We start from the raw sequence: 23,790 nt of genomic DNA on the forward strand, positions 1-23,790 counted from the left end.
AACCCTAACACTATGGCCAACCCTTTCCCTTATATGTACCCCATATTCTACCAAATTTGAGAAGCTTTTGCTACCCTAAAAAAACCCTAAACACTTTACTCTCCTCAGAGAAACTGACTTAGGCATCGGAGATCCATTGGCCTCACTCCCCCTCTACCTCGTGGGCGCATGAGGCTTAGGTCTTTGATCAAAGGTGTTGATTGTTTTGTAGGTGCATTTTCGTTAAGACGGAAGACGGCATAAATTTGCATCGATAAATTGGTGCTTTCATTGAGAGTTGATTCAAATACTCAAAGAAGCCTCTTGCATTTGGTTTCTTGAAATTTCTGTTGCGTTGAATTTCTCACACGCCGTATCAATTAATTTTTCCTAGAAAAATTTATTGATCAATTCCTGGAGAAAGGATACAATGGTAGGAAATTCATAAACCATGACAAACGGAACCCTGTACATACAAGGATTTGGATTAGAGAGTGGAGATGAGGACATAGCCCCGAAACGGCGATCCTCAAGGCTCAATGCAATGGTGGGAGGAGCCCCACCACCGCGGAGCCAAGCCATCGCCACCACCGCGACCTGGCAGCCATGACCCAAGCTTTTACACTGTTGCCCTTGCAGCGCATGGACCACCAAAACCCTGGGTAGGAGGCCTAGGTCTATCTACTAACCCATAGGCAAGAGACCCAGGTCCACGAAGAAACAGGCCGTGCCCAAAAGGCCCATACCACTGCAGCCCAAACCTTGGCAGCTAGAGCCTAGACAGCAGCCCAAACCCAATCCATACAAGGCCACCGGTCTCGCGATCAACTTAGGGTTATTTTCACCCTACTTTTTTGCAGGAGTGCCCGCTCTGGGCTCAAACTTTGTACCTGTAGTCCACTACGCTTCCACCACACATGGAGACACCCATTATCCACTCTTCTAATCTAAAGGGCGAGCATCGCCTGCCCTAGCAAGTTATTAATTTGACAAGCACCCTTACACATCAGACCACTTTGGTTAACTAGCTCCTTGAGTGCATAAAGATGCAGCGCGCCCCAACGAAGTGTCTTGAAGTAGGATGAGGGCAGAAGAATGTGACTCATTCAAGTGACATCCCGGTAAAAAGCCGCTTAGCTTGCCACGAACTCTGTGTTCGGGTAGTATGCACTCTCAGTTAGGCCCTCGGGGAAAACATCTTCTCCCGTCTAGATGCACAGAGAAGCGTTTATTCTCGACTCGACTCACAAGTCAATGTGCATTTGAGGTTGGGTCCACACTTCGACGAGCACTCAGGACATTCCAGATGAATCATCACACTAGGCTAGGCCCACAAGGATATCCTCCTGCGAGGCACCGGAGTAGGTAGCCACATGATAGACCAAAAAGAGTACGAGAGCATTCTGGCTCAAGTTCTACTAGCAGCCTCACAAAGTGCGGTGGCGAGTAGCACATAATGAACAATAAGGACCAACAAGTCAGTATCAAGGGCAACTAGAGGCTCTGCTGCCCCCACCATGCGCAAATCTAGCAGGAAGTCCAGAGGCTCATAACATAGTAGCTATACAGATTTCCTCTACTTTCTACAAGAAGCAAATGTCTGGTTGCAGACTTTATAAGTTAAAATTTTCACAACACGCCCCGGGAAAGCCAAGGCTCATACAGCCAAAGCTGAGATTCACGACTATAGCAGCTACACGGATTTCCTCTGTTTTCTATGAGAAGCAAGTGTTCGGTCGCTTACTCTATAAGCTAAAAATTTCGCAACAAGGGCCAATGCTCGTGCAACCACTAAAGCCGAGATTCACAACTATAACAGCTATGCTCGCCTGCTTCCTATGAAGGATACGAGTTTCGCCGCCGGCTCTATAAGTTAGAAATCTTGCATTTTTTTTCCTCTTGCAGATAAAGCTACTTGAGCATCAAAGCCGAGACTAAAACCTAATTGATGATGTGGGATCAACTACTTCATTAAGGCAGCTCACCTAGTCGCCTGTCTAACAGTAAAGTTTTGCAAAAGACACGGCGAAATAGAAGGATTAAGCAAAATAAGGAAAGTTCTTTATTAAATTTCTAGAAAATTAATAAGCCAGCTCGAAGGCCAACAAAGTTCAAATAAAGCAGAGTGAAAAGGAAAAGAAGAAAATTCCTAAGTCTAAGCAAAAAGACTACGCATCGGCAACCTGTGCACCTACTAGTCATTTGACTGCCACACCATCAACAACCGCACCACTTTTAGCAACCAAAGCTTCCATCAACTTATCCTCAGCCAACCTTGCCTAAATAGCCTGATCGTTAGTTGCTCCACCAAAGGCAGTCTCAAATGAGAAGTCAAGCAGATAAACTGGAGAAATAGAGAAAGTCTCGAAGTCTTTCTCGGAAAACTCATAATCCAACGCCCTACCTTGAAGATGGTCTATATAGCCAAGCATATAAAGATCGGCTTGAGAAGAAGCAAGCGCCACTTTGTGACCGACTTTCTCATTCTTTAGCTGCACATTCCTCAACAAGCCTAGTGTGAGCACTTTGCAGCTTATCCAGTTCCTTTTCCAAATTCTAGCAGACAGCGCACCTTGCAGATCTACTTCCTTAGACTCAAGCTTATTGGCAACATCCTTGAGACGAGACACTTAAATATGCATAAAGATAAGCTACCATGAGTGACACTTGCTGCTCAGTCATTTTCATCAGGAAAAAGGCGAGCTACCTCCGAAAGAAGAGATAAAGCAGATAAAGGATGAGGTGTTTGCTTACTCGATTGCTACTGTAGAGCCTGCTGCCAATAAAGGTGGAAAGAAGAGATTGCCCTTACCTGATTGTGAGCCTTTAGCCAAGAATAAGCCAAGGACTTTTTCTATTGCTTGCGGGGGCTCGTCTGTTGTTGAGAAGCTTGTCATCGATTTGACTTCTCCCAAAGGGACGAGAAAGACCGTTGAGTCTGAGCTTGTGAAACCTGCTGCTCCAAAGGTAGCCATGTCCAATGCTGAGAGGATTACTCAACGGAAAGGTTTGGTGATGCCCCTGGTGTCTAGGTTTGTGTCAAAGAGCACGTCAGGAGCTAAGTCTGGTTCGGGTTCTGAGAGGCTTACCGTTATGAAGAGTTGGAGGTGGATTATGTTTCAAAGGAAGCGCCTGGGCATGCTCCTCCTTTCGTTGGGACCGATTCGTCTGCTAAGAAAGGGAAATATGCTTGCATGGGCAGTTATGAGAGGTCTACCGAGTCTAAGGTTGGAGAGTTTCCCGAGGTTTATGTGCTGCTGAAGGCTGACCTGCTTGAGGATGTTGATGCATGCGCTAAGTTCGTTGATAGTGTTGGGAAAGTTGTCATCCGCTCAGACTCTTTTGCGAAGCGTCCTGCTTACTTGAAGAGGTCATTCCTGATTGCTACAATGCACAAGACTTTGATCATGGCAGTTGAGTCTATGCATGTTGATCAGAATGTTGTCAAGTGTGCTAAGGAGGCCGAAATGGTGTTGACGGCTCAGCTTCGCTCGGCTGCTGAAAAGATTGAGAAGCTCGAATCTGAACTCATTGTTTTGAAGGGGTTTAATGTCTCTGCCCCTACTTCTATGCAGCTAGAGACCGCTCATCAGGAGGTCGCCCATTTGAAAGCTAGGCTCAGTACGACTCAGGCGATGTTAGAAGCTGTAGAGAAGGAAGTGGAATGCCCAAGGCGAGGTGCACTTTTTTCATATTCGTCGAAGTTCTTGGATTTGAGCCAAATTCCGAATCAACACAAAATAAGAAGGACAATCAGTAAACTGAAGTCATGGATAAGCTCAACAAAAATTCAAGCAGGCTAGGAATGAAGCAGTTCACTTACCACTCACCTGCCCCTTGACAAGGAAAAATCAAAGCATTAAAGATAAGAATTAAGTACCCTAATCCTATCTTTAATACATTCCCAATTGAAGATTGACTTTAATCAAGTAAGTAATCCCAATTTAAATCAATTAGGGATAATTACTCCATTATCTCAATATATTATTTCCTATTTAATATCTTGAGAATATTTTTCCATAAACATTGGCTAATAAGATGCCGCCATGTGTAGGGTAAAACCCTTACACTATGGCCGGCCTTCTTCCCTATATATACCCCATATTCTACTAAATTTGAGAAGCTTTTGCTACCCTAAAAAAGCCCTAAACCCCACCCCCCCCCCCCCCACCCCCACCTCGTGGGCGTGTGAGGTTTAGGTCTTTGATCAAAGGTGTTGATTGTGTTGCAGGTGCATTTTCATCAAGATTGAAGATGGCGAAAATTTGCATCAATAAGTTTGGTTCGGTTCTTGAATCTACGTTGATTTTTTTTATCAACACGATCTTTTACGGTTTATTTTATTGCAATTCAATTCAGTTTTGCAATTCTACGATTTTTATACCCACCCCTTTCCATTCAGATTTTATCTTTGGTCCCTTTGGCCCCTTTGGCTTTTAATTCCATGACTTGTCAATTTGATTGTACTCCCCTCAAAATTGTACACAAAATTATAACTTTGTGTCCTCATCCTATCTTTAACTCTCCTGAAAATTGACCACACATGCGTACAATACAAGGGTCGTGTATATATCTCATAATTTTCAAACATATATATAGCTCTACCGACCCAACGGTCCAATTCTTTCATTTTTTTTTTCAATGGTCAATCACGGATTGAATTATTACAATATATAATTAAAGCAATATTGTGAGAATTTTAGCTCATTACATCGTTTATTTTTCTCTTTTGTATCACCATCACTTCTTGGAGTTGGACCAGTCAAAAGAATTTTACTAGTGAGCGTAAGTGGCCAAAGTTTGAAAAAGAAAATTTCAATCACCAGAGCAATCTATCAATCTATCAATTGCAGATTAAGTAGATTGTTGGTCAAACAAAACCAAATAAAAAGAACTATTTGTGTTAAAAAAAAAAAAATCAATTAGCACATTCATGTGAAGGAAAAATGCGTACATGCGTGAATTTCTTTTTGAAAATAAAATAGATTATAAACGATAGAATAAAATCTAATAAATTAGAGAACAATTTACAATAGTACTACCAAATAGTGATAAAGTACGAAAAACTAGATTTGGTCTAGTGTAGATGCATAAGAGCAAGTGCAGCCCAACACCAAGTGACTGGCACCAAGTGAAGAAAATAGCCCGGCATGCAGGGAATGAGCTCCAGGCCGCAAAATTGACTGGCACCCAGCCCGTGCCAGTCAAGAGCCCAACCCAAAATGGACAGACCCAGAGGCCGGTCCGTTTCTTGGCGCGTGCACAACACGCGGGTGCCCAGGCGAGTAGCCGGCAGGCTTTGCAGGCGGTGGGGCCCGCATGCAGGGCAACTTGCAGTCATCCGGTTGAGGGCTACGTGGCTCTCCTCAGAGCCGTTGGATTTCCAACGGCTAGTTTTTGTAGGCCGTTGGATTTCCAACGGTAAAAAAAATTTAAATTTAAATTTTCACAGATCAACGGTTCACGTTTATGTCACATCCCGGCCCAGGGGAGACCACTTCCCGGGCCCGTTCCACCACCGTAGCACGATATTGTCTGCTTTGGGCTTACCATTCCCTCACAGTTTTGTTTTTGGGAACTCACGAGCAACTTCCCAGTGGGTCACCCATCATGGGATTGCTCTAGCCCCCTTCTCGCTTAACTTCGGAGTTCCGATGGAACCCGAAGCCAGTGAGATCCCAAAAGGCCTCGTGCTAGGTAAGGATGGGAATATACATATAAGGATCACTCCCCTGGGCGATGTGGGATGTCATATGTATGTTCACGAATATTCAGTTTTATGAATCTATATTTCAGTTTAACGTATACGTGAATAGTCCCATTGTACCCAGCCAATCGTAAAAATACGTTATTCAAAATGATGTATTTGATAAAAATAAAAAAAAGTATCTGAAACTGTAAAGATGCTTGATTAAAATTAAGTACACCTAAACATTAGACAACCAATATAAAAGTGTTTCGATACCATTGCTTGGTCTTATATTTAGATAAGCAATGATTAAAATGACAGATTGGTTAATTTATTTTATGAAAGCCTAGGCGTATAAAAGAACAATCATTTGGGCCCATCCTTCTTGTTTCTTATCTAAATACAAGTAATGGAGAGAGAATTTTACATATATACTTAGTTGTAAAAATAAATGTTCTTAACCATTTAAATTACAAACTTTGTAAAATAATACAATAAACCCTAGGAGAGGTACGGAAAGGAGTCTATAAATACTCCTTGGCTCACTTAGAGCAACTCCACCCCTATCCACTTTGAGCCAGCACCCAGCCCATTTATCCACTTAATTGAACAGTAATAGACCCAATGAACAGTAATAGGCCAAAGCATCTCCACCCCAAAAAAAATGTGCTGGCACCTAGTCTAAAAATGCGCTGGCACAAACGATCTCCACCCCTACAAAATGCGCTGGCACCCAGTCCATTTAAAATATTAAATAATTTTTTTATAAAATAATAAAAAAAAATAGTTATAATTTTTTATAATTTTTTTATAATTTTTTTATAAAATATTGAAATGTGGTGTAAGGTGGAAGATGAGGGTTAGGTATTTATAAAAAAAAAAAATTAATTTTTTAAAATTTTTCTGTATTTTTTAAAAAAAAATTTGACATTTTTTAATTAATTTTTAATAAATTTTAATGTTGTAATTAATCTGGACCGTTGGATTTGAAAAATAATCAAATCCAACAGCCAACACGCTGCCACGTGGCCAACGGTCAAATTTCTGACCGTTGGACCTTTTTTTTTTTTTTTTTTTTTTAATTTTTGGTGAAATAATTGTCACATCCCCGCCCGGGGTGGATCACTTCCCGGGCCCGCTCCACTACCGTAGCACGATATTGTCCGCTTTGGGCTTACCATTCCCTCACGGTTTTGTTTTTGGGAACTCACGAGCAACTTCCCAGTGGGTCACCCATCATGGGATTGCTCTAGCCCCCTTCTCGCTTAACTTCGGAGTTCCTACGGAACCCGACGCCAGTGAGCTCCCAAAAGGCCTCGTGCTAGGTAAGGATGGGAATATACATATAAGGATCACTCCCCTGGGCGATGTGGGATGTCATAATCCACCCCCCTTAGGGGCCCGACGTCCTCGTCGGCACACCACGACCAGGGTAGGCTCTGATACCAAATTGTCACATCCCGGCTCGGGGTGGATCCCTTCCCGGGCCCACTCCACCACCATAGCACGATATTGTCCGCTTTGGGCTTACCATTCCCTCACGGTTTTGTTCATGGGAACTCCGAAGTTAAGCGAGAAGGGGGCTAGAGCAATCCCATGATGGGTGACCCACTGGGAAGTTGCTTGTGAGTTCCCAAAAACAAAATCGTGAGGGAATGGTAAGCCCAAAGCGGACAATATCGTGCTATGGTGGTGGAGCGGGCCCGGGAAGTGATCCGCCCCGGGCCGGGATATGACAATTTGGTATCAGAGCCTAACCCTGGCCGTGGTGTGCCGACGAGGACGTCGGGCCCCTAAGGGGGTGGATTATGACATCCCACATCGCCCAGGGGAGTGATCCTTATATGTATATTCCCATCCTTACCTAGCACGAGGCCTTTTGGGAGCTCACTGGCTTCGGGTTCCATCGAAACTCCGAAGTTAAGCGAGAAGGGGGCTAGAGCAATCCCATGATGGGTGACCCACTGGGAAGTTGCTCGTGAGTTCCTAAAAACAAAACCGTGAGGGAATGGTAAGCCCAAAGCGGACAATATTGTGCTATGGTGGTGGAGTGGGCCCGGGAAGTGATCCACCCCGGGCCGGGATGTGACAATACACGTATTGGATGAGAAGACAAAAGAGGTCTCGTTCAACAAACGGCCTATTTGTAATGACCAAATTCAATGAATCGTTTGTGTAAACCATTTATCTTATAAATCTTTCATCAAAATAATTGTTGGTTTCTTTAATTTCACATGTCAATAATGAATAAATTTGATTAGTTATTGTTATTTCGTGGTTTTAGTTCCTTTTTTCAATTCCTTAAAATGATGAGGATTGATTAAGTTAGTAACAGTTGTCATAAAGTGAAAATTAAAATCCAATTTCTTGTTTAAAAAAAATTAAAAAAAGAAAAGGGCGTTATTAGTTTAGTAGAAAACAAAGGGGGGGAGTTAAGTAGCTCAAAGCTCAAAAAAGTGGGGTGGGGGTGGGGCGGGGCAAGGGGGTTGGAATCCAAAACGGTCCCACGAAGGCCCTTATTTTTTTTTGCAGTCAGTTAAAAATACGAAATTTTAGCAAGTGGCTCTTTTTTTTAAGTAGTAGAAAAATGTCGAGTTCCTATATGATTGTAAGGGGTTTAATTCTGTCGGTAACTAATTTAATAAAATATAGCAAAAAAAATAAAAAAGAAAACTAAAGAAAATAAGTTGAAAACTTTGAGTTTTAACAAAATAAATAGTATCATGTTTAATTTTTTAGTGTAAAAATATAATTTTTTATTAAAATAAATAGTACCGCGAGTTTTTCATTAAAACTTTCAAAATAAAATTCCAGAGGAGACCCAGCGAACCAATGCTATCCACATGTCGCCACAGTTTTAACTAACACCGCACTCGATAACAACCGAGCGCATCACAGCGTACAATAATACCCCACACCCCTACTCGTCCTTGCGAGGTTGACGAACCCCTCCGTTTTGAAACCTTCAAAAATTTCACACGTCCCACACGACCCCCTCGTGCAAGGGTAAGACAGTAAATTTACTATTCTCCGCGCCACGCTGGAAAATGCAATTTTTTGGATAATTCCTGCCACGTAACATCATACATGGCAGACCTGATCCTAGTCAGCTCCCACCTTCTCCTATAAAATGCCCAAAACCCATCTCACAACCCCTTCACTCTCCAAAAAACCCACCTCCCACTCTCTTCCTCCTCCTCAGAAGCACTCTCTTCTTCCTCCTCGGCTCACAACCACCGTTGCCAGCTGGAATAGATCGCCGGGAAATGAATATTCCGGCGACCTTATTACATATGTACATACGAAATGTTCGTATCTCCGATCATCACTGTCACGTTTTCCACGATTATCCATCATCGGAAGCCATACTCTTTTAGCCCAATTTTTTCCTGGAAAACAAACTAACATTGTTCGAGTTTTGAGTATTTTTGGGTAGTGTAAGAGGAGAGTAAGTGTGTATGAAAGGAGGAAGCATTAATTTCTGAAGTGAGTTGTAGTTTCTGTATAAATTTTCTGTGGATTTGGTTTTTGAATCCCAAGGTTTAATCAGGCTCTGAAATTAGAGCAGAAAAACGGAGAAATTTGGTAGGACGGTGGTGCGTCAGTGTCTTGGTAATTTGTAGAACCCCAAATATGCCATTTCCGATGAAGATCCAACCGATTGAAATCGATTCCGAGAATTTGATCGAGCCGGCCCGGATCGACTCGGTGAAACCGGTCTTCAAATCGCGGCTCAGGAGGCTCTTTGATCGGCAGTTCCCGAGCGTGCTTAGAATCTCTTCTGCGCAGGAGAAGCCGACTGCTACTGAGCCGCCGTCGCAGCAGCACAACTACAATACCAGCAAGGATGGAGCAACCGTCGCCGCTGTGGCCGAGTTCGAGCCGAGCTCGGTTTGTTTGGCGAAGATGGTTCAGAACTTCATCGAAGAAATCAACGAGAAGCAGCCGCCGCCGAAATGTGGCCGGAACCGCTGCAATTGCTTTCACGGTAATAGCAATGACAGCTCCGACGACGAGCTCAATATCTTCGGTGGAGGCTTCGGCGATTCAATCTCCTCCGGTTCGTTCGGTGGCGACGCCTCCGATATTCTAAAGGTATAAAACTAAAGATAATCGTCGCTTCAATTCCACTTTTTTATTAGTAAATTGTTTTTGCATTTTCTCGTGGTTTCCTGGCAACCAAACAGAGAACATGAATATGGATGACTGATTGTTTACTTAATTATTGTTTATCAGAGTCTGATTCCATGCGTGAGCGTCTCGGAGAGAAACCTCCTGGCTGATACGGCGAGGATCGTCGAAGCAAACAAGAATCTCAAACAAAAAGACGACATGAGGAAGAACGTCGCCGACGGACTGCAATCCCTTGGCTACGATTCCTCCACCTGCAAATCGAAATGGGAGAAGTCGTCGTCTTTCCCTGCCGGTAATTTAAAATCCCATACTTTCTCAGCATCCAAACGGATTATATAAAAAAATTGAAATTAAAAGGTTAAAAAAAATTAAATTTGGTTGTGGGTTTTGGATTTCAGGTGAGTACGAGTATATCGATGTGATGGTAGAGGGCGACAGGTTGTTGATTGACATCGATTTCCGATCGGAATTTGAGGTCGCTCGATCCACTGGGGCCTACAAAGCCGTCCTCCAATCGCTGCCCTACATTTTCGTCGGAAAATCGGACCGTCTCGGCCAGATCGTCTCCATCGTATCGGAGGCAGCCAAACAGAGCCTGAAGAAGAAAGGCATGCACTTCCCTCCGTGGCGGAAAGCTGAGTACATGAGCGCCAAGTGGCTCTCTCCTTACACCCGAACCGCCGTTCCCCGTCCCGAAAATGGCACCCTTCCCGCGTCGGAGACCCAAGTGGTAATCTCTGACGCTCCGACCGAGGCCGACAATCTCAGCGATTGCGGTGAACTCGAGTTGATCTTCGGTGAAAGCACATCGCAGCCTGAGAGCCATACTCCAGTCCCATCGCCGGCCGGAAATTCCGTTCCAGGCGAGAAGGTGGCGTGGCAGCCACCGGCGATAAAGCCGAAGAGCGTTGAGAGAGGGGCGAGGATAGTTACCGGGTTGGCATCGCTGCTCAAGGAGAAACCTTGAGACAAATTTTGGAATTTTTTTTTTTTAATTTTTAAATTTTCCGGCAAAAAATGGATATAGATATTAAAAAAAGAAAAAGAAAATATATAAATGGGAGTTGGAATAGTAGAGTGGGAGTGGGTACTGGTAGAAGCTTTTTAACTTTGTGCTTTTACCAAGTTTCCCTTCCTTTTTTTGTTAGCAAGGGCACAAATATAAATCTGTGGACCATCATCTCTATGTAATAAAAATACTTTTAAATACCAACAAAAACATTGTTAATATTTTTGGAGAAAACTTTTATACCGCCTTCAAATAGTTGATGTGCACGCTCTCTAAATGGTATAAATGTTTGAGTAATTAATTAATTAACTGTTAAATGACTGAACGAATTTGAATTTAGTTAATTTTTCTTTATTAGTGAACTTAATAGAAAATTTAAAAATTAGATTGTTCGATGAAAAAGAGAGCTGAAAGAGTATATTAAGACGGTGCTAGAATTTTAATATTTTAATTACAAACTTATTTATGGAACAAAATTAATTTAATTTTGGTTTGGCGGTGGTGGGTATTTTGAGGTAATATTGTGTGCAGCGACGGTTTCTTGAAAGGGGAACAAAGAAGCATGACAGTCTCTTCTCTCAATTTTCCATCTTTTTAGGGTATATTTTTGCTTTTTTCGAAAGAAAGAAAGTAAATTATTAAAGAGGAGAGAGTTTGAGAGAGAGAGAGAGAGAGAGAGAGAGAGGTAGAGACATAAAAGGTTGATTATGAAGATGACGGCAGGAGAGAGGGCTCGTGAAGTCTAGAAGGCTGTGAGGGGTTAAATGTTAATAAGAATTATAGCAATATTTTTTTTCATTTATAAATTAAAGATGTTAAATTTGATTCTCGCGAATAACATTGTAAATAATAAATTTAAATCGTATTATTATTAATTCGTTGTGAAATTAAGTTCGTCTCTTTTGATATTGTAGATAATATAAATTGTTGAAAAAACAAAAAAATATTAACGATAGTAAATAAAATAATAAAAATTGAAAAATATTGATTAGGATTGCGTGATATTCCCTCCCTGGGAGGAATTCGATTAACTTTGGAGTGTCCAAAACGCTTCTGTTGGTGCGAGTGTTGAAAATAGTGAAAACCAGTAAACGAATCCATCCGCGACCACCAGACGACTCGCAAGCTTTAACACGTGCAAGACATTGACTGGCAGTTGAGAATTTTCGTGTGTACTTGGATTTCTGGGAGAATTTTGCATATGGAACTTGGGTGAGACACAGATACCAAGTGCCTGCTGCTTGCTGCTCCTTTTGTGTAATTACGTTATTGAGCATCTTCTTATTCATCTTGGGGGTTAAAAATAAAATGATTTTTACTAGATAGTTTAACAGTTTACGTTATTAAATTAGATCAATCGAAATTTTGTTTGAATGTGATTCAAATTTAAAATATTGGTCGTTGACATGCTATAGCGACGTTTTATTTAGAACTTTCATTCTTTTAAAGTTACCTTCAACCGTGATTTATATTTTTCTGATGAAACATATAACTATTCTAAAACTCAATAGGAGAGTTGTCATTGTCTAATTAATCTTTAGTTGTAAAATTCTTTTTATATCCTTCTCGAACTACCAAGTTAGCTTTTTAAAGTATTGGGCTTGAAGTATTTTATACTAAGTTTCGATAACTAATGTGCTGCTTGTTTGATACGATTTCAACATAAATTAGTGTTCGCTTATGATCATTGTTGTGTGTTTTTTGCAACAATTATTACGACGAGATATCGATATTTGTTATTAGTACTTCACAAAATCTATAAAAGTTCCCTCATTATATTTAGAAATTAGAAATATGATTAAAGGATATGATCCTCTTGACGGAAATTAAATAAGTACTGCTCCAAAATGATTTGTGGTGGGACTCTTCTAATCCATTATGTTTTGTAAAATAATATGATCATATTATTACTATACTCGTTAAATCTTATATTTTAAGAAGTGGGTAGGGTCGGTTACAAAGCTATCTCAAAAGAGGCCAAAGGAGGGGGTTGTTGTTGTGGGGTCCATATTCCTTTTTCCTAATATTTTTTTGGGTGATAAGACTGATGCTGCGTGACAAGCAAAAATAATAAAAGCAAAAAAATAAAATAAATTTCCCATAAATTTTAATAACTTTTATAATTGCAATAATACCCTCATGAAAGCAACTTCCCACCCACCCTTTTCATTTCTCTCCCCACCCACCCTTTTTATTTCTCTCTCCCCCTAAAGAGATTGCTTGTGATTGTAAATTTGGGAGTTTCATTTTCTCACCTGAGTTTGCCCAGACCACACGAAATAGAGTGTTTGGAGACGGGGATAAGGTGCCTGCATGCTCAGCTTTCAGTAGTGGATTCCACTGTTTGGATGCGGGATTAGGATATTTTTGGTCATATGCTGTTAGGTTTTTTTTTTTTTTTTTTTTTTTTTTTTTTTTTTTTTTTTTTTTTTTTTTTGGTGAGTATCCTTAAGTGAAGGTAATGCTATTGCATTATAAAGTCCAATCGAACAAATTTGAGCAAACTCAAATTAACGCAACATAAAACCTATTAGTCCATTGTATTTTACTCACAACCTTAGAGTAAAAATAATGCTTATCATCATATTTATCATTGATTTTAAATTTTTAAAATTCTTTAATTCTTTCCAGACATGTTATACATGATGAAGAGATGCTTCCTTATAAGAATGTACAGGTGTCTCAGTTACAACATTCTGGATCCTCACATTCACAGAATTCAAGTCCTATTGTGTTCCAATTACCAAGGGATATAACTAGTTCATCTCCAGTGCATCAAGATAGATGATATGCACTAGCTACAGAAGTGCTTTCACATTCCCAAGGGTCAGATTGATTAATTTCAGAAAATTCAGGCACATCAGTATCTCAACATTCTGATTCTGCAGCAATTCAGGATTCTAATATTCAAGCTCCATCTTCTCATCACCATCACTTAAGTACTTCAGATACAAGATCATCTACGTTGCCTATTCAAAATCCTTCACAAGTGGAGGTAATTCTACCACTTGCTCCATTAATGGAATCGAATGCTGATGTTCCACGCAATGTACAGAATGTTAGTGAACATTCAATGGTGACAAGATTGAAGTCTGGTGCTATTCAAAAGAAAAATTATGCAACATTAGCTGCAACTTTTCCAGAGTTAGATACTTTGCAGATAACAGATGATGATCTTTTTGTGGGAGGATTTTCTTTTATTTTAGAGATTACAAACACATTAGAACCTACATGTTTTAGAAAAGCAACATTTATCACAGATTGGTAAAATGCAATGCAAGAGGAGTATGATTCACTTCAAATTCAAGGTACTTGGGTTTTGGTACCTGCACCAGATCACAAATCAATAATAAGGACCAAATGGGTGTATAAGGGGATTTTCTCAAGAGCATAGAGTAGATTATTCAGATACCTTTAGTCCAGTTGTGAGACATACAATTGTGAGACTCATTTTTGCTTTGGTTGCAATGAATAAGTGGGAATTGAAACAGCTTGATGTAAAGAATGCCTTTTTACATGGTGAACTGCAAGAAGAAGTTTATATGAAACAACCTTAAGGATTTATTGATCCAAGTCATCCAAATTATGTATGCAAAATCCTAAAGTCACTATATGGACTCAAACAAGCCCCAAGGGCTTGGAATTCAAAGTTTACAAGCTACTTGTTGACAATGAGGTTCATTGCATCAGTATCTGATACCAGTTTGTTCATAAAAACTGATAACAATGATATTATCATATTATTGCTCTATGTTGATGATATAATCTTGACTGGATCAAGTGTGACTAAAGTACAACTGGTGGTCCAAGAGCTTTCTTCTGTGTTTGATTTGAAGGACTTGGGGAAGCTGATATATTTCCTTGGTTTACAAATTCAATATAAACCAAATGGTGACATTTTTGTAAATCAGTCGAAATATATAAAGGACTTGCTTCATAAGGCTGGTATGGAATCTTGCAAGCCTGCTAATACACCATGTAAACCACATAATCAAATGCTGATGACAGAAGGGGAGTTAATTCCAGATCCAAGTTCATACAGAAGCATTGTTGGGTCCTTGCAGTATCTTACTTTAACAAGACCAGATATTGCATTTGCTATGAATGCAGTATGTCAAGACATGCATTCACCAACTGAGATTCATTTTGGTGTTGTAAAAAGGATTCTCAGGTATCTTCAAGGTACAATGCAACAAGGCATAGTTTAGTCCTCACAATCACAGATGCATCTCACAGCCTTCCCATCCCTTTCTATTTGTGCTGTCACGGTTAAGCCACGTCAACATTTTATATTCTTATTGTTTTTTGTCTTATTATCTCTATTTAAAAATTAATATAAAATGTTAACGTGGCTTAACCATGACCGCACAAATAGAAGGGGATGAAGCCCTCTGACAAAAGTGATTTACACTTGCCATTTCCTTATTGGTTTAGTCCTTTACTATTAGTTTCATCTCTCTCAAAACTTCTCCATCTATAGTATGAAAGTTCGTTGTAATAATTCGATAAGTTATTAAAATATTTCTTAATTTCTTGTGAAGGGAAATATGTAGACAAAATCAAACTGAACGAATCAATGTCGCTCGTTTATGTTACTAACCGAAGCCTAAGTCGATCCTTGATATCATATTGGTAGAAACTATGTTTCAATATTTGAACTGAACTAAACTAGAGCACGTCATTTCTGTTTGTAGAACGACTTTATCTTTTCCTTTTGAACGAAGAGAAATTCAAATTTGACATTTCTTCATACATGGTGAGAAAAAAACAGATGGTTCGTTTATGCTAGTAGCTAGCTGATTACTTATAAAAGAAAAATATGCAAGCAACCTTGAATCTTTCCTATTTTTCCTTTTCCCATTTATTATTTATTTTCTCTGATTTTCATGACCTACATTTTTAAGGACGTAAATGTATGACAAGTGTCCACGACGAATGATGCAAACTAATGGTAAAAATTAAAATTACATAACTGTGATTTTTTATAACGTTATGTACACGTACCATACTAGACAATGAGACGATCCATCGCAATCACAAAAACATAATAAGAATATAAATTGAGGTCACTCTGAAAGAGACATGTGATTGTAAATGGTATTAGGTCCGTAGTGCTTTGTTGCTCCACAAATAGATATCTCAACAAGTTTTTATTTTACCATATCTTAAATAAAGATAGCTTCCATTGTTTTTAATGGGAACAGATGATTTCTGTGGTGTTTGAATGCTTCTTCCTTGGCTGTTAGCTTCAAATCAACAAGTTCTTTTACCACCATTAATTTGTGCCTTTTTTTTTAAATTTTATTATTTTTATTTTTTTATACTGCAAAATCTGGATCGATTCACAAATGAAATGCTGTTATAAACTAAGGGCTCGTTTGAATCTGCTTTTAAAATAACTGAAAGTACTTTTAGAGAAAATATTTTTTTGTTTCAAAAGCATTTAAAGTGTTTTTCCAGAATCTACTTGTATTTTTATTAAGAATTGATATCAAAAATATTTTCACCAAATACGGTTTTAATCATTTTAAAAGCATATCTAAACGAGCTGTAAAACAATCAGTATTGTCACGCCAACTATATATTTTGTGGACCATTACCAATAATTAAAGTCCACGTTGCTGAAGACAAATGGGTCTCAATCAAACTCCTTAGAAATTAATGGTTCATGACTTAATATTCGAATTCGACAAAATAATTATTTAAGTTCGAAGGACATACTTAAATAACTGTTTTTTTTTTTTCAACACCACCACCCCACCGCCGCGCGGGGGTGGTGTTATTTTGTATGTAGGGGATAATCCAATAAAGTCCACCTATTTCCAAGGGAACATGCATAACATCCTTAGAAACTGCCAAGGCGAAAAAATAAGAAAGAAAATCCATTAATACGATATTTGCAAAAGGGGGTTTATATGCATCCCCACATAGGGCATGAAAGCATTAGGGAGAGGGGATTAGTAAGGATTGAACTTGCAATAGAGTGCATAAGAATGATTGTTTTTCGTTATTGTGATAAAGAATGATTGTTTTTCGTTATTGTGATAAAACATCGTATGCAACAAAATCCATTAATTTACGTATACCTCATTTTTGCTGGTATCTGTATCCTCTACGTGTAGGCTGAGATCTATTTATTATTTCTCTAACGAAGCAGAGACCGAGGGCTCATATACAGTGCCTAGCATTGAGTTGGATAAATCCAATATATAAAAAATGGTCGTTGATGAAAGTTTAATTATTTTGATTGAATAGACTATAGCATATTTTTGGTCAAGGTCCAGCGTCAAAGTGAAAATAGTTGAAAAGAGAAGGGGATTACAATTGGACCAAAACAATTACATTAATTAATCCCACTTACAAAATAATGGTCAAAACATGGTTTATGCGGAAAACCCGGATACTGATGACCAATAGGTTTTGCATTTGGCAGATTTGCTTTCCAAATCAACATTAATAACCACAAAATTACACAAAAGTTCATCATGTCATTTGATTGGCTTAACATTTTTTGAGGTGGACTTTACTAAGAAAAACTAATAAAAATGATTTCAAAATTTTGCATTTTAACTAAAAATTACCTAATAATTATATTTAATGATAAGGACCAGAAAATAAAAAGCATTGGACCATCGCCTCCCACAAATTACTCCCACTCTTCTGCCTGTCATCTGTCAACTGGTAACGGTCGCATCTGTCCAGTAACTGTCCTATAGGCGGTCCAATCGCTCACCCCTATTTCTTTCTTTCTTCAAAAAAGATAAAATGAATCTAGCCAAAAATAGACTCTTGCAGAAAAGAATCAAAATAATATGATGTGCTCCTCTACCTAGCCTGTACTAAACTTAATTTTTGTCGAAGTCAAAGTGCTGCCAGCAAGCTCTATGTCCGAACTCCCGCTTTATCGTCGATGACGGCTCTCTTCGATGCCAGCAACCGCGTTTGACCCTTTCCGCGCTTTTTTCAATTTCCTTACATTCTAGCTGAAGGAGAGACTTTACCTTTACTTAGAGAGGGTCTGCGCTCTTTGGACTTTAAAAACTTAGCGAACTGCCACCCCACCCCACCCCGCCGCCCCCCCCCCCCCCCCAACAACAACAAAAAAAAAAAAAAAAAAAAAAAAACCAAACCAAAAACCTCTCTTCCTCGTCATTGCAGTGATCGAGTCCTTGATAAAAATCAAAGATGATACTCCTCACCACAAATGATGGTTAAATATCTGCATCAATCTCTAGGAAATTGGCTTGCCTCAGACATTACATGATACAACCTTCCTCTGTAGGCAAACTTTTGTTCCAACATCATACGGGCTTAACCATCCAATATCCTTCAACAATACTTGGAATTAACTTTAATCTTGCATTGCAAAACATGTCACTTCCATTCACAAACTTAGCCTTTGACAAAGCAAGATAACACAAACACATGTCTAGTACTATGATCTCGTAAGGTGTATTTTCATGTGAATAATAAATTATATATATATATATATATATATATATGTAAATTTCACTTGTACCTACTTAAGGCAAAAGAAATAATATACTTATATACACAGTGTAGTACTGTTCAGTTTCATAAATAATGTAGTACCGTTAAGTTTTATAAATAGTGTAGTACTGTTAAGTTTCATAAAAGGTGTCGTAAGTTTCATAAATAGTATGTAAGTTTTTTTCTAAATTTTTTTAATATTAAAATTATGTCTTTTTCATTAAAATTTAAATTCTTTTGTGATTTTTATTAAAATTAATTTTTTTTTTTAATAAAATTTAAGTATTTTTCATTAAATAAAGTTATATGATGATTTTTTTGTTAAAATAAATTTTGCCCAAACCCTTTTCATGAATTTTCTCATATTAATATGCAACTTATTTTTGGCAACGATATATTTACATGGAGTTCAATGATTTGGGCTAATCCACGCAACAAGTCAGCTGCAATAATTCAGTGTCGAACTCACTATTCACGCGAATCTAAACCTAAACCTAATGGCAGTGACGAGTGACCTGTGAGCCTATATTACCTTTATTTTACCGACTAAAATTTAATACATGAAAGAACAAAATGGAAAAGAAAACCCTAATTAATTGTTCATAAGAGGATAAATTTGTGAACCATTTGAGGAAGGAAATATTAAATGAAGTGTTAGAGAATCAGAAAACCAAATTAAATTGAAAGCATAAATGAATGAAACGGCAGCATCGGCAGCAGCAGCAGCTAGCATTAGCCGGAGAAGCCTCAGAAGAAAGCATGCATGGGATCACTAGGCTTTCATAAATGATGTATGCAGAGGTAAAAATAAATAATACTCCGATCATCAAATGCAGCCTGTAAAAAATTAATGACTTTATTTACTGAGGTTCAAGATTTGTTAGATTTGGATTAAAGCTGCTAATTATTGCATAAGTACTTCGAAATTGAATGAGAATTAAATATACCCACCAAGAAGATTTAACTATATATTAACATTTCTATTGAAAGTTGTTGATTTTCTGATTTAAATTATAATATATTTCATATGTTTCAATGTACAATATACCAAGTATGTATGAGAGAAAAGAGGAGAGAGAGATGGCTACAACTAACCAACTAGGAAACCCAAAACCTAGTCTTAATCCAATCCTTAAAGCAAGGAGATTACGCCAAACACTAGGTCATGAAGCTAATCATGTCAACTCCCTTAAATTAAGGGAAGATAGCTGTTTTACACTTTGAGATAATGATGACCTTGATATCTAGGATTTGGTGACCCTAGAAACTGAGAGACCAAAGGTGTGTACACTACAACATTCCCCCTTAAGTTGGATCGAGGATATTAATCGATCCAAGCTTGCCCAAAAAACGATGAAGTTGAACTGATGACAGTGCCTTGGTAAAAAGACCTGCTAGTTCATCATGGCTTCACATGAATATTGTACTGATGACTTGAGTTTGAACTTGAGCCTTGATGAAATGGAAATCCACTTCAATATGTTTGGTTCTTTCGTGAAACACAGGGTTAGTAGCGATGTGCATGGTTGCCTGATTATCATAAATAAGTGAGATAAGAGTGGAACTAGGAAACCCTAAGTTTGAAAGGAGACTTTTAAGCCAGATTAGTTCACAAGCCGTGGCCGCCATTGCTCGATATTCAGCCTCATCGCTGGAGCGAGCGATAACTTGTTGCTTTTTACTCTTCCATGTGACTAGATTTCCACCAACAAATGTGCAATAACTTGTAGTAGATTTTCTGTCAATTGCATTCCTTGCCCAATCTGCATCCATGTATCCATTAATGGTAGTGGAATAATTATTGTGCATGATAATTCCTCTCCCTATGGAACCTTTGAGATATCGTAGGATTCTCTTAACAATATTGAAATGATGCAAAGTGGAAGAGTGCATGAATTGACTGGCCAAGCTCATTGCATGTGTGATATCTGGATGAGTGATAGTGAGGTAAATAAGCTTGCTCACCAATCTTTGATAGTAGCTCACATCATGCATAGCTTCTCCATCAATGTCGAGCTTCAGTTTACAATTAACAGGTGTGATAATAGGTTTGCAATCTAGCATTTTAGCTTCCTTGAGAAGGTCCATCACATATTTGCGTTGATGTAGAAACAGCCTCTTTGAAGATGTTGCCATTTTGATTCCCAAGAAGTACTTCAACCTCCCCAAATCTTTGATAGCAAAAGTTTGGTGTAGTGATAGCTTCAGAGCTTCAATCTTAGTGGCACTATCTCCAGTGATGATGAGATCATCAATGTAAATAAGGACCACCAACTTCCCACTGGTACCAGTTCTTACAAATTATGAGGAGTCAACATTACTTCGCAAAAAACCAGCCTTCTCCAGCACTGAACTAAGCTTGGCATTCCAAGCTCTTGGAGATTATTTCAATCCATATACTGCCTTGTGCAATTTACATACCACATTACCTTTAATGCGCCTGGAGGAGGTTGCATATACACTTCTTCCTGTAATTCTATGTGAAGGAATGCATTCTTCACGTCCATTTGATAAAGAGACCATCCACAATTGATTGCCACAGAGAGTAAAACCCTCACCGTGTTCATCTTGGCAATAGGGGCAAATGGTTCATTATAATCTACTCCAAAGGTTTGAGTAAAACCTTGAGCAACAAGCTAAGCCTTATGCTTCTCGATGGAACCATCAACTTTGAACTTGGTTTTGTGAATCCAATGACTTCCAATAGCCTTTTTTCCTAGAAGAAGTTCAACTAGGCTCTAGGTGTGATTTTCTTCCATTGCTCTAAGCTCTTCTGCCGTGGCTTGATTCCACAGTGGGAGTAGAGTGGCCTCTTGAAAGGTTCTTGGCTCATAATGCTTATCAATTTCACCAAGGAAAGCAACATGAGTTATGGAAAGTCCACGAAGACTGATACTTTGAGTGATGGGGTACCGTGAAGCGTAAGTCACATAGTCTTTCAACCTCGCTGGAGGTTTCCTTGTTCGAGAAGGATTTTTGCTAATCATTTGAGACTCGTTTGAGGGCTGAGAATGATCTAAATGTGTATGTCTCTTTCACTGCCAGTTTGGTTGCTGGAAGTGTTCAAGTCATCTTGAACTTCTCCGTTATCTTGAATTGCAGTGATTAAGCTTTCTTCCAACATTGGATTATTAAAATTTTGAGGAAGTGGAAATATGTCAAATACTTCCTCCCTCTAACTTGTAATGGCTCCATTGTGGGTGAAATAAGGACAATCTTCTTCAAACTTCATGTTACTTGACACCAGGCACTTCTTAGTGACCGGATTGAAGCACTTGTATCCTTTTTGGCAGAAAAGTACCTTAAAAATATACACTTGGTTGCCTTGGCATCTAGTTTGTCATGGTTCAGGGCTTGGATGTGAACAAAGCAAACACAACCAAACACCTTTGAGGTGTGTCAAATCGATTTGCCTTGCCTTAAGTACTTCATAGGGTGATTTAAACCCTATCACTTGACTTGAAGTTGGTTGATGAGATAAGTAGTAGTGAGGATATCAAATGACCAAAACCTTTTAGGGACATTCATATGTATCATGAGAGAACGAGTCTTCTCCAAGAGATCTCTATGTTTTTCTTTTGGCTACCCCATTTTGTTAAGGGGTTCCTACACAACTTGTTTGATGAATAATGCCCTGTGCACTTATGTATTGTGGGACAAAAATGCCCTGTGCACTTATCTCCATTTTTGTTGTTGGACAAAAATTCAGTGATGTTGTCTGACCTTAAAACCTTAATATTTGATTGAAATTGTGTTTTAACATGCATATGAAAATCCTTGAAAATAGTAGACACTTCACTTTTTGATTTCATTAGATATAAGAAACTAACTCGAGAGAAATCATCAAAAAATAAAACAAAGTATTTAAACCCTTCCATTGATTCAGTTCTTTGTAGTCTGCAATGAACATGTATCATGAAGAAATGCTGGGTATGCAAAGAGAATATGAGGCTGTTTCGAACGGCCAAAATGAAGCCAAATTTCACAAAATTATATGTCATCTGCTATCCCGATCGCTTTTGTTTCGATTATTGGTTGATTTATGCTGCAATCAGTTGAAAATTTTGAGCAGGATTAAATTTCAGACGAATAACTATATGTGAATTATTACAGATTGCTTTTTTGGGATCCATAAGCCAAACAGTGCTGAAATTGTTCATGCATATCAGTACTGTTTGAAAGTTGTGGATTTTGTTTGCAATGTTTTCTCGTTGACCTGATTTCTCTTTCATGAATTCCAAGTCGACCAGATTTCCAAGTTACGGAGGCTAGTATCAGAGAGTAGAAGTGTATATGTTCAAACAGAGTGGACAGTGTAGCTGATGTGGTGTAATTGAATTAGGCAGGGCCCTCGAGAGTAGGGATTGCCACCTTTTTATCAGGAATTATTTCCTCTCAATCTTTGATTTGTATTGTATACATGAGTCTCAGTGACTCTTAGTGTATTTTATAAAAAATAAAACGGAAATATGCAGAATGCTTAACAGAGTGTGGAAACCAACACTCACAACGAACAAGCATGAAATCGAAGTATATGGCCGAGCCGAAACAAGATGCTACGCCACTGGTGGCAGAGCCAACGAAAAACTTCGAAATTTAGCCTCAAATCCGATTCAAATTTAACCAAAATCAATCTTAACGTGATGAGCCTCCAGGAGGTAGAGGGGACGCACTTGTGGTGATTGCAGCTGTGCAAAGAGAAAGCGGGCAGGATTTATCGCAATTTGGGAATGAAATTGCTGATATCCATAATGCTTTGCAGTCCTTTTCTCAGAAGAAGACGAGGTTTAGTGGACGAGCAACGAACAAGGTAGCCCATAGGTTGACTCGACTGAGTTTAACACTGGAAAATTCTCTAACTTGATTTAAGGAACTCCTGATGTAATCATTGATCTTCTATTCGAGAATAGTACTTTGTCATTATATTCTAGTCTGGAATGCTCTTTTTTCCTTAGTCGGGTTGTAAATCTCCGGCAAGTTTTTATCGGGAGGCCTATTTTATGCACCCTATGATCCTCACTCTATTAAATATCTATGTCGTAGCCTTCTAAAAAACATGCAAAATTTACGAAGAAAAAAATAAACATGAAAAAGAGTATGTTGAGACAAGAAGTAACGCCGGTCCTCATTAGAGTCGCCAATCTTGACCAGCCGAGTTGCTTTGTTTGGTTGTTGGCCCAAACTAAAACAGAGAGAGCTAATTCCCTAAAACCCAGACTCCACATCCGTAGCTGATTTCTTCAGAAAAAAATGTCAGACCTCCCGGAGATACTGTTCAACATCCTTTCACGGCTTCCACCCAAGGACTTGATTCGGTTCCTCTGCATTTTTAAAGTTTGGTATGCCACCATCAACGACCATCGCTTCATCAAAGCTCATCTTCAACGCTCCATCCAAACCAACTCCGGTCGCACCATTTTACTCAAGTCACGCAACGCTCCTCCGTCAGATTTCTTTTCATCGCCTTTTGACGACAGTGAAACGTTCG

The 23,790-nt window shown here is 38.9% G+C and overlaps 3 protein-coding genes across 3 annotated transcripts; 2 read left to right on the top strand and 1 right to left on the bottom strand.

The window, feature by feature from the left end:
- The first annotated feature begins 8,846 nt into the window (after positions 1 to 8,846).
- On the top strand, positions 8,847 to 11,019 carry LOC137732271 (uncharacterized). The gene is made up of 3 exons (XM_068471578.1): positions 8,847 to 9,763; positions 9,905 to 10,094; positions 10,201 to 11,019. Exons 1-3 carry the CDS (start codon positions 9,302 to 9,304, stop codon positions 10,767 to 10,769), a joined length of 1,221 nt encoding a protein of 406 aa, XP_068327679.1. The 5' UTR covers positions 8,847 to 9,301; the 3' UTR covers positions 10,770 to 11,019.
- A 3,463-nt stretch (positions 11,020 to 14,482) lies between these two features.
- Positions 14,483 to 15,019, top strand: LOC137732718 (uncharacterized mitochondrial protein AtMg00810-like). Its single transcript, XM_068472004.1, has one exon. The coding sequence runs from the start codon at positions 14,483 to 14,485 to the stop codon at positions 15,017 to 15,019; it is 537 nt and encodes a 178-aa protein (XP_068328105.1).
- Positions 15,020 to 19,712: 4,693 nt separating this feature from the next.
- Positions 19,713 to 20,869, bottom strand: LOC137732719 (uncharacterized mitochondrial protein AtMg00810-like). The gene is made up of 2 exons (XM_068472005.1): positions 20,724 to 20,869; positions 19,713 to 20,583 (listed from the first exon to the last, which is right to left on the bottom strand). Exons 1-2 carry the CDS (start codon positions 20,867 to 20,869, stop codon positions 19,713 to 19,715), a joined length of 1,017 nt encoding a protein of 338 aa, XP_068328106.1.
- Between the last annotated feature and the right edge of the window lie 2,921 nt (positions 20,870 to 23,790).

The sequence above is a fragment of the Pyrus communis genome, chromosome 4 (assembly GCF_963583255.1).
Source record: "Pyrus communis chromosome 4, drPyrComm1.1, whole genome shotgun sequence".
In the NCBI taxonomy this organism is placed as follows: domain Eukaryota; kingdom Viridiplantae; phylum Streptophyta; class Magnoliopsida; order Rosales; family Rosaceae; genus Pyrus; species Pyrus communis.

Excerpts from the sequence above, each read along its gene's own strand:
- LOC137732718 (XM_068472004.1), top strand. The coding sequence starts at position 14,483 with ATGAGGTTCATTGCATCAGTATCTGATACCAGTTTGTTCATAAAAACT.
- LOC137732271 (XM_068471578.1), top strand. The coding sequence starts at position 9,302 with ATGCCATTTCCGATGAAGATCCAACCGATTGAAATCGATTCCGAGAAT. Across the intron at positions 9,764-9,904 it reads ACGCCTCCGATATTCTAAAG|AGTCTGATTCCATGCGTGAG; the intron begins GTATAAAACTAA and ends ATTGTTTATCAG. Across the intron at positions 10,095-10,200 it reads GTCGTCGTCTTTCCCTGCCG|GTGAGTACGAGTATATCGAT; the intron begins GTAATTTAAAAT and ends TTTGGATTTCAG.
- LOC137732719 (XM_068472005.1), bottom strand. The coding sequence starts at position 20,869 with ATGAACACGGTGAGGGTTTTACTCTCTGTGGCAATCAATTGTGGATGG. Across the intron at positions 20,584-20,723 it reads GGCGCATTAAAGGTAATGTG|TGGGAAGTTGGTGGTCCTTA; the intron begins GTATGTAAATTG and ends AACTGGTACCAG.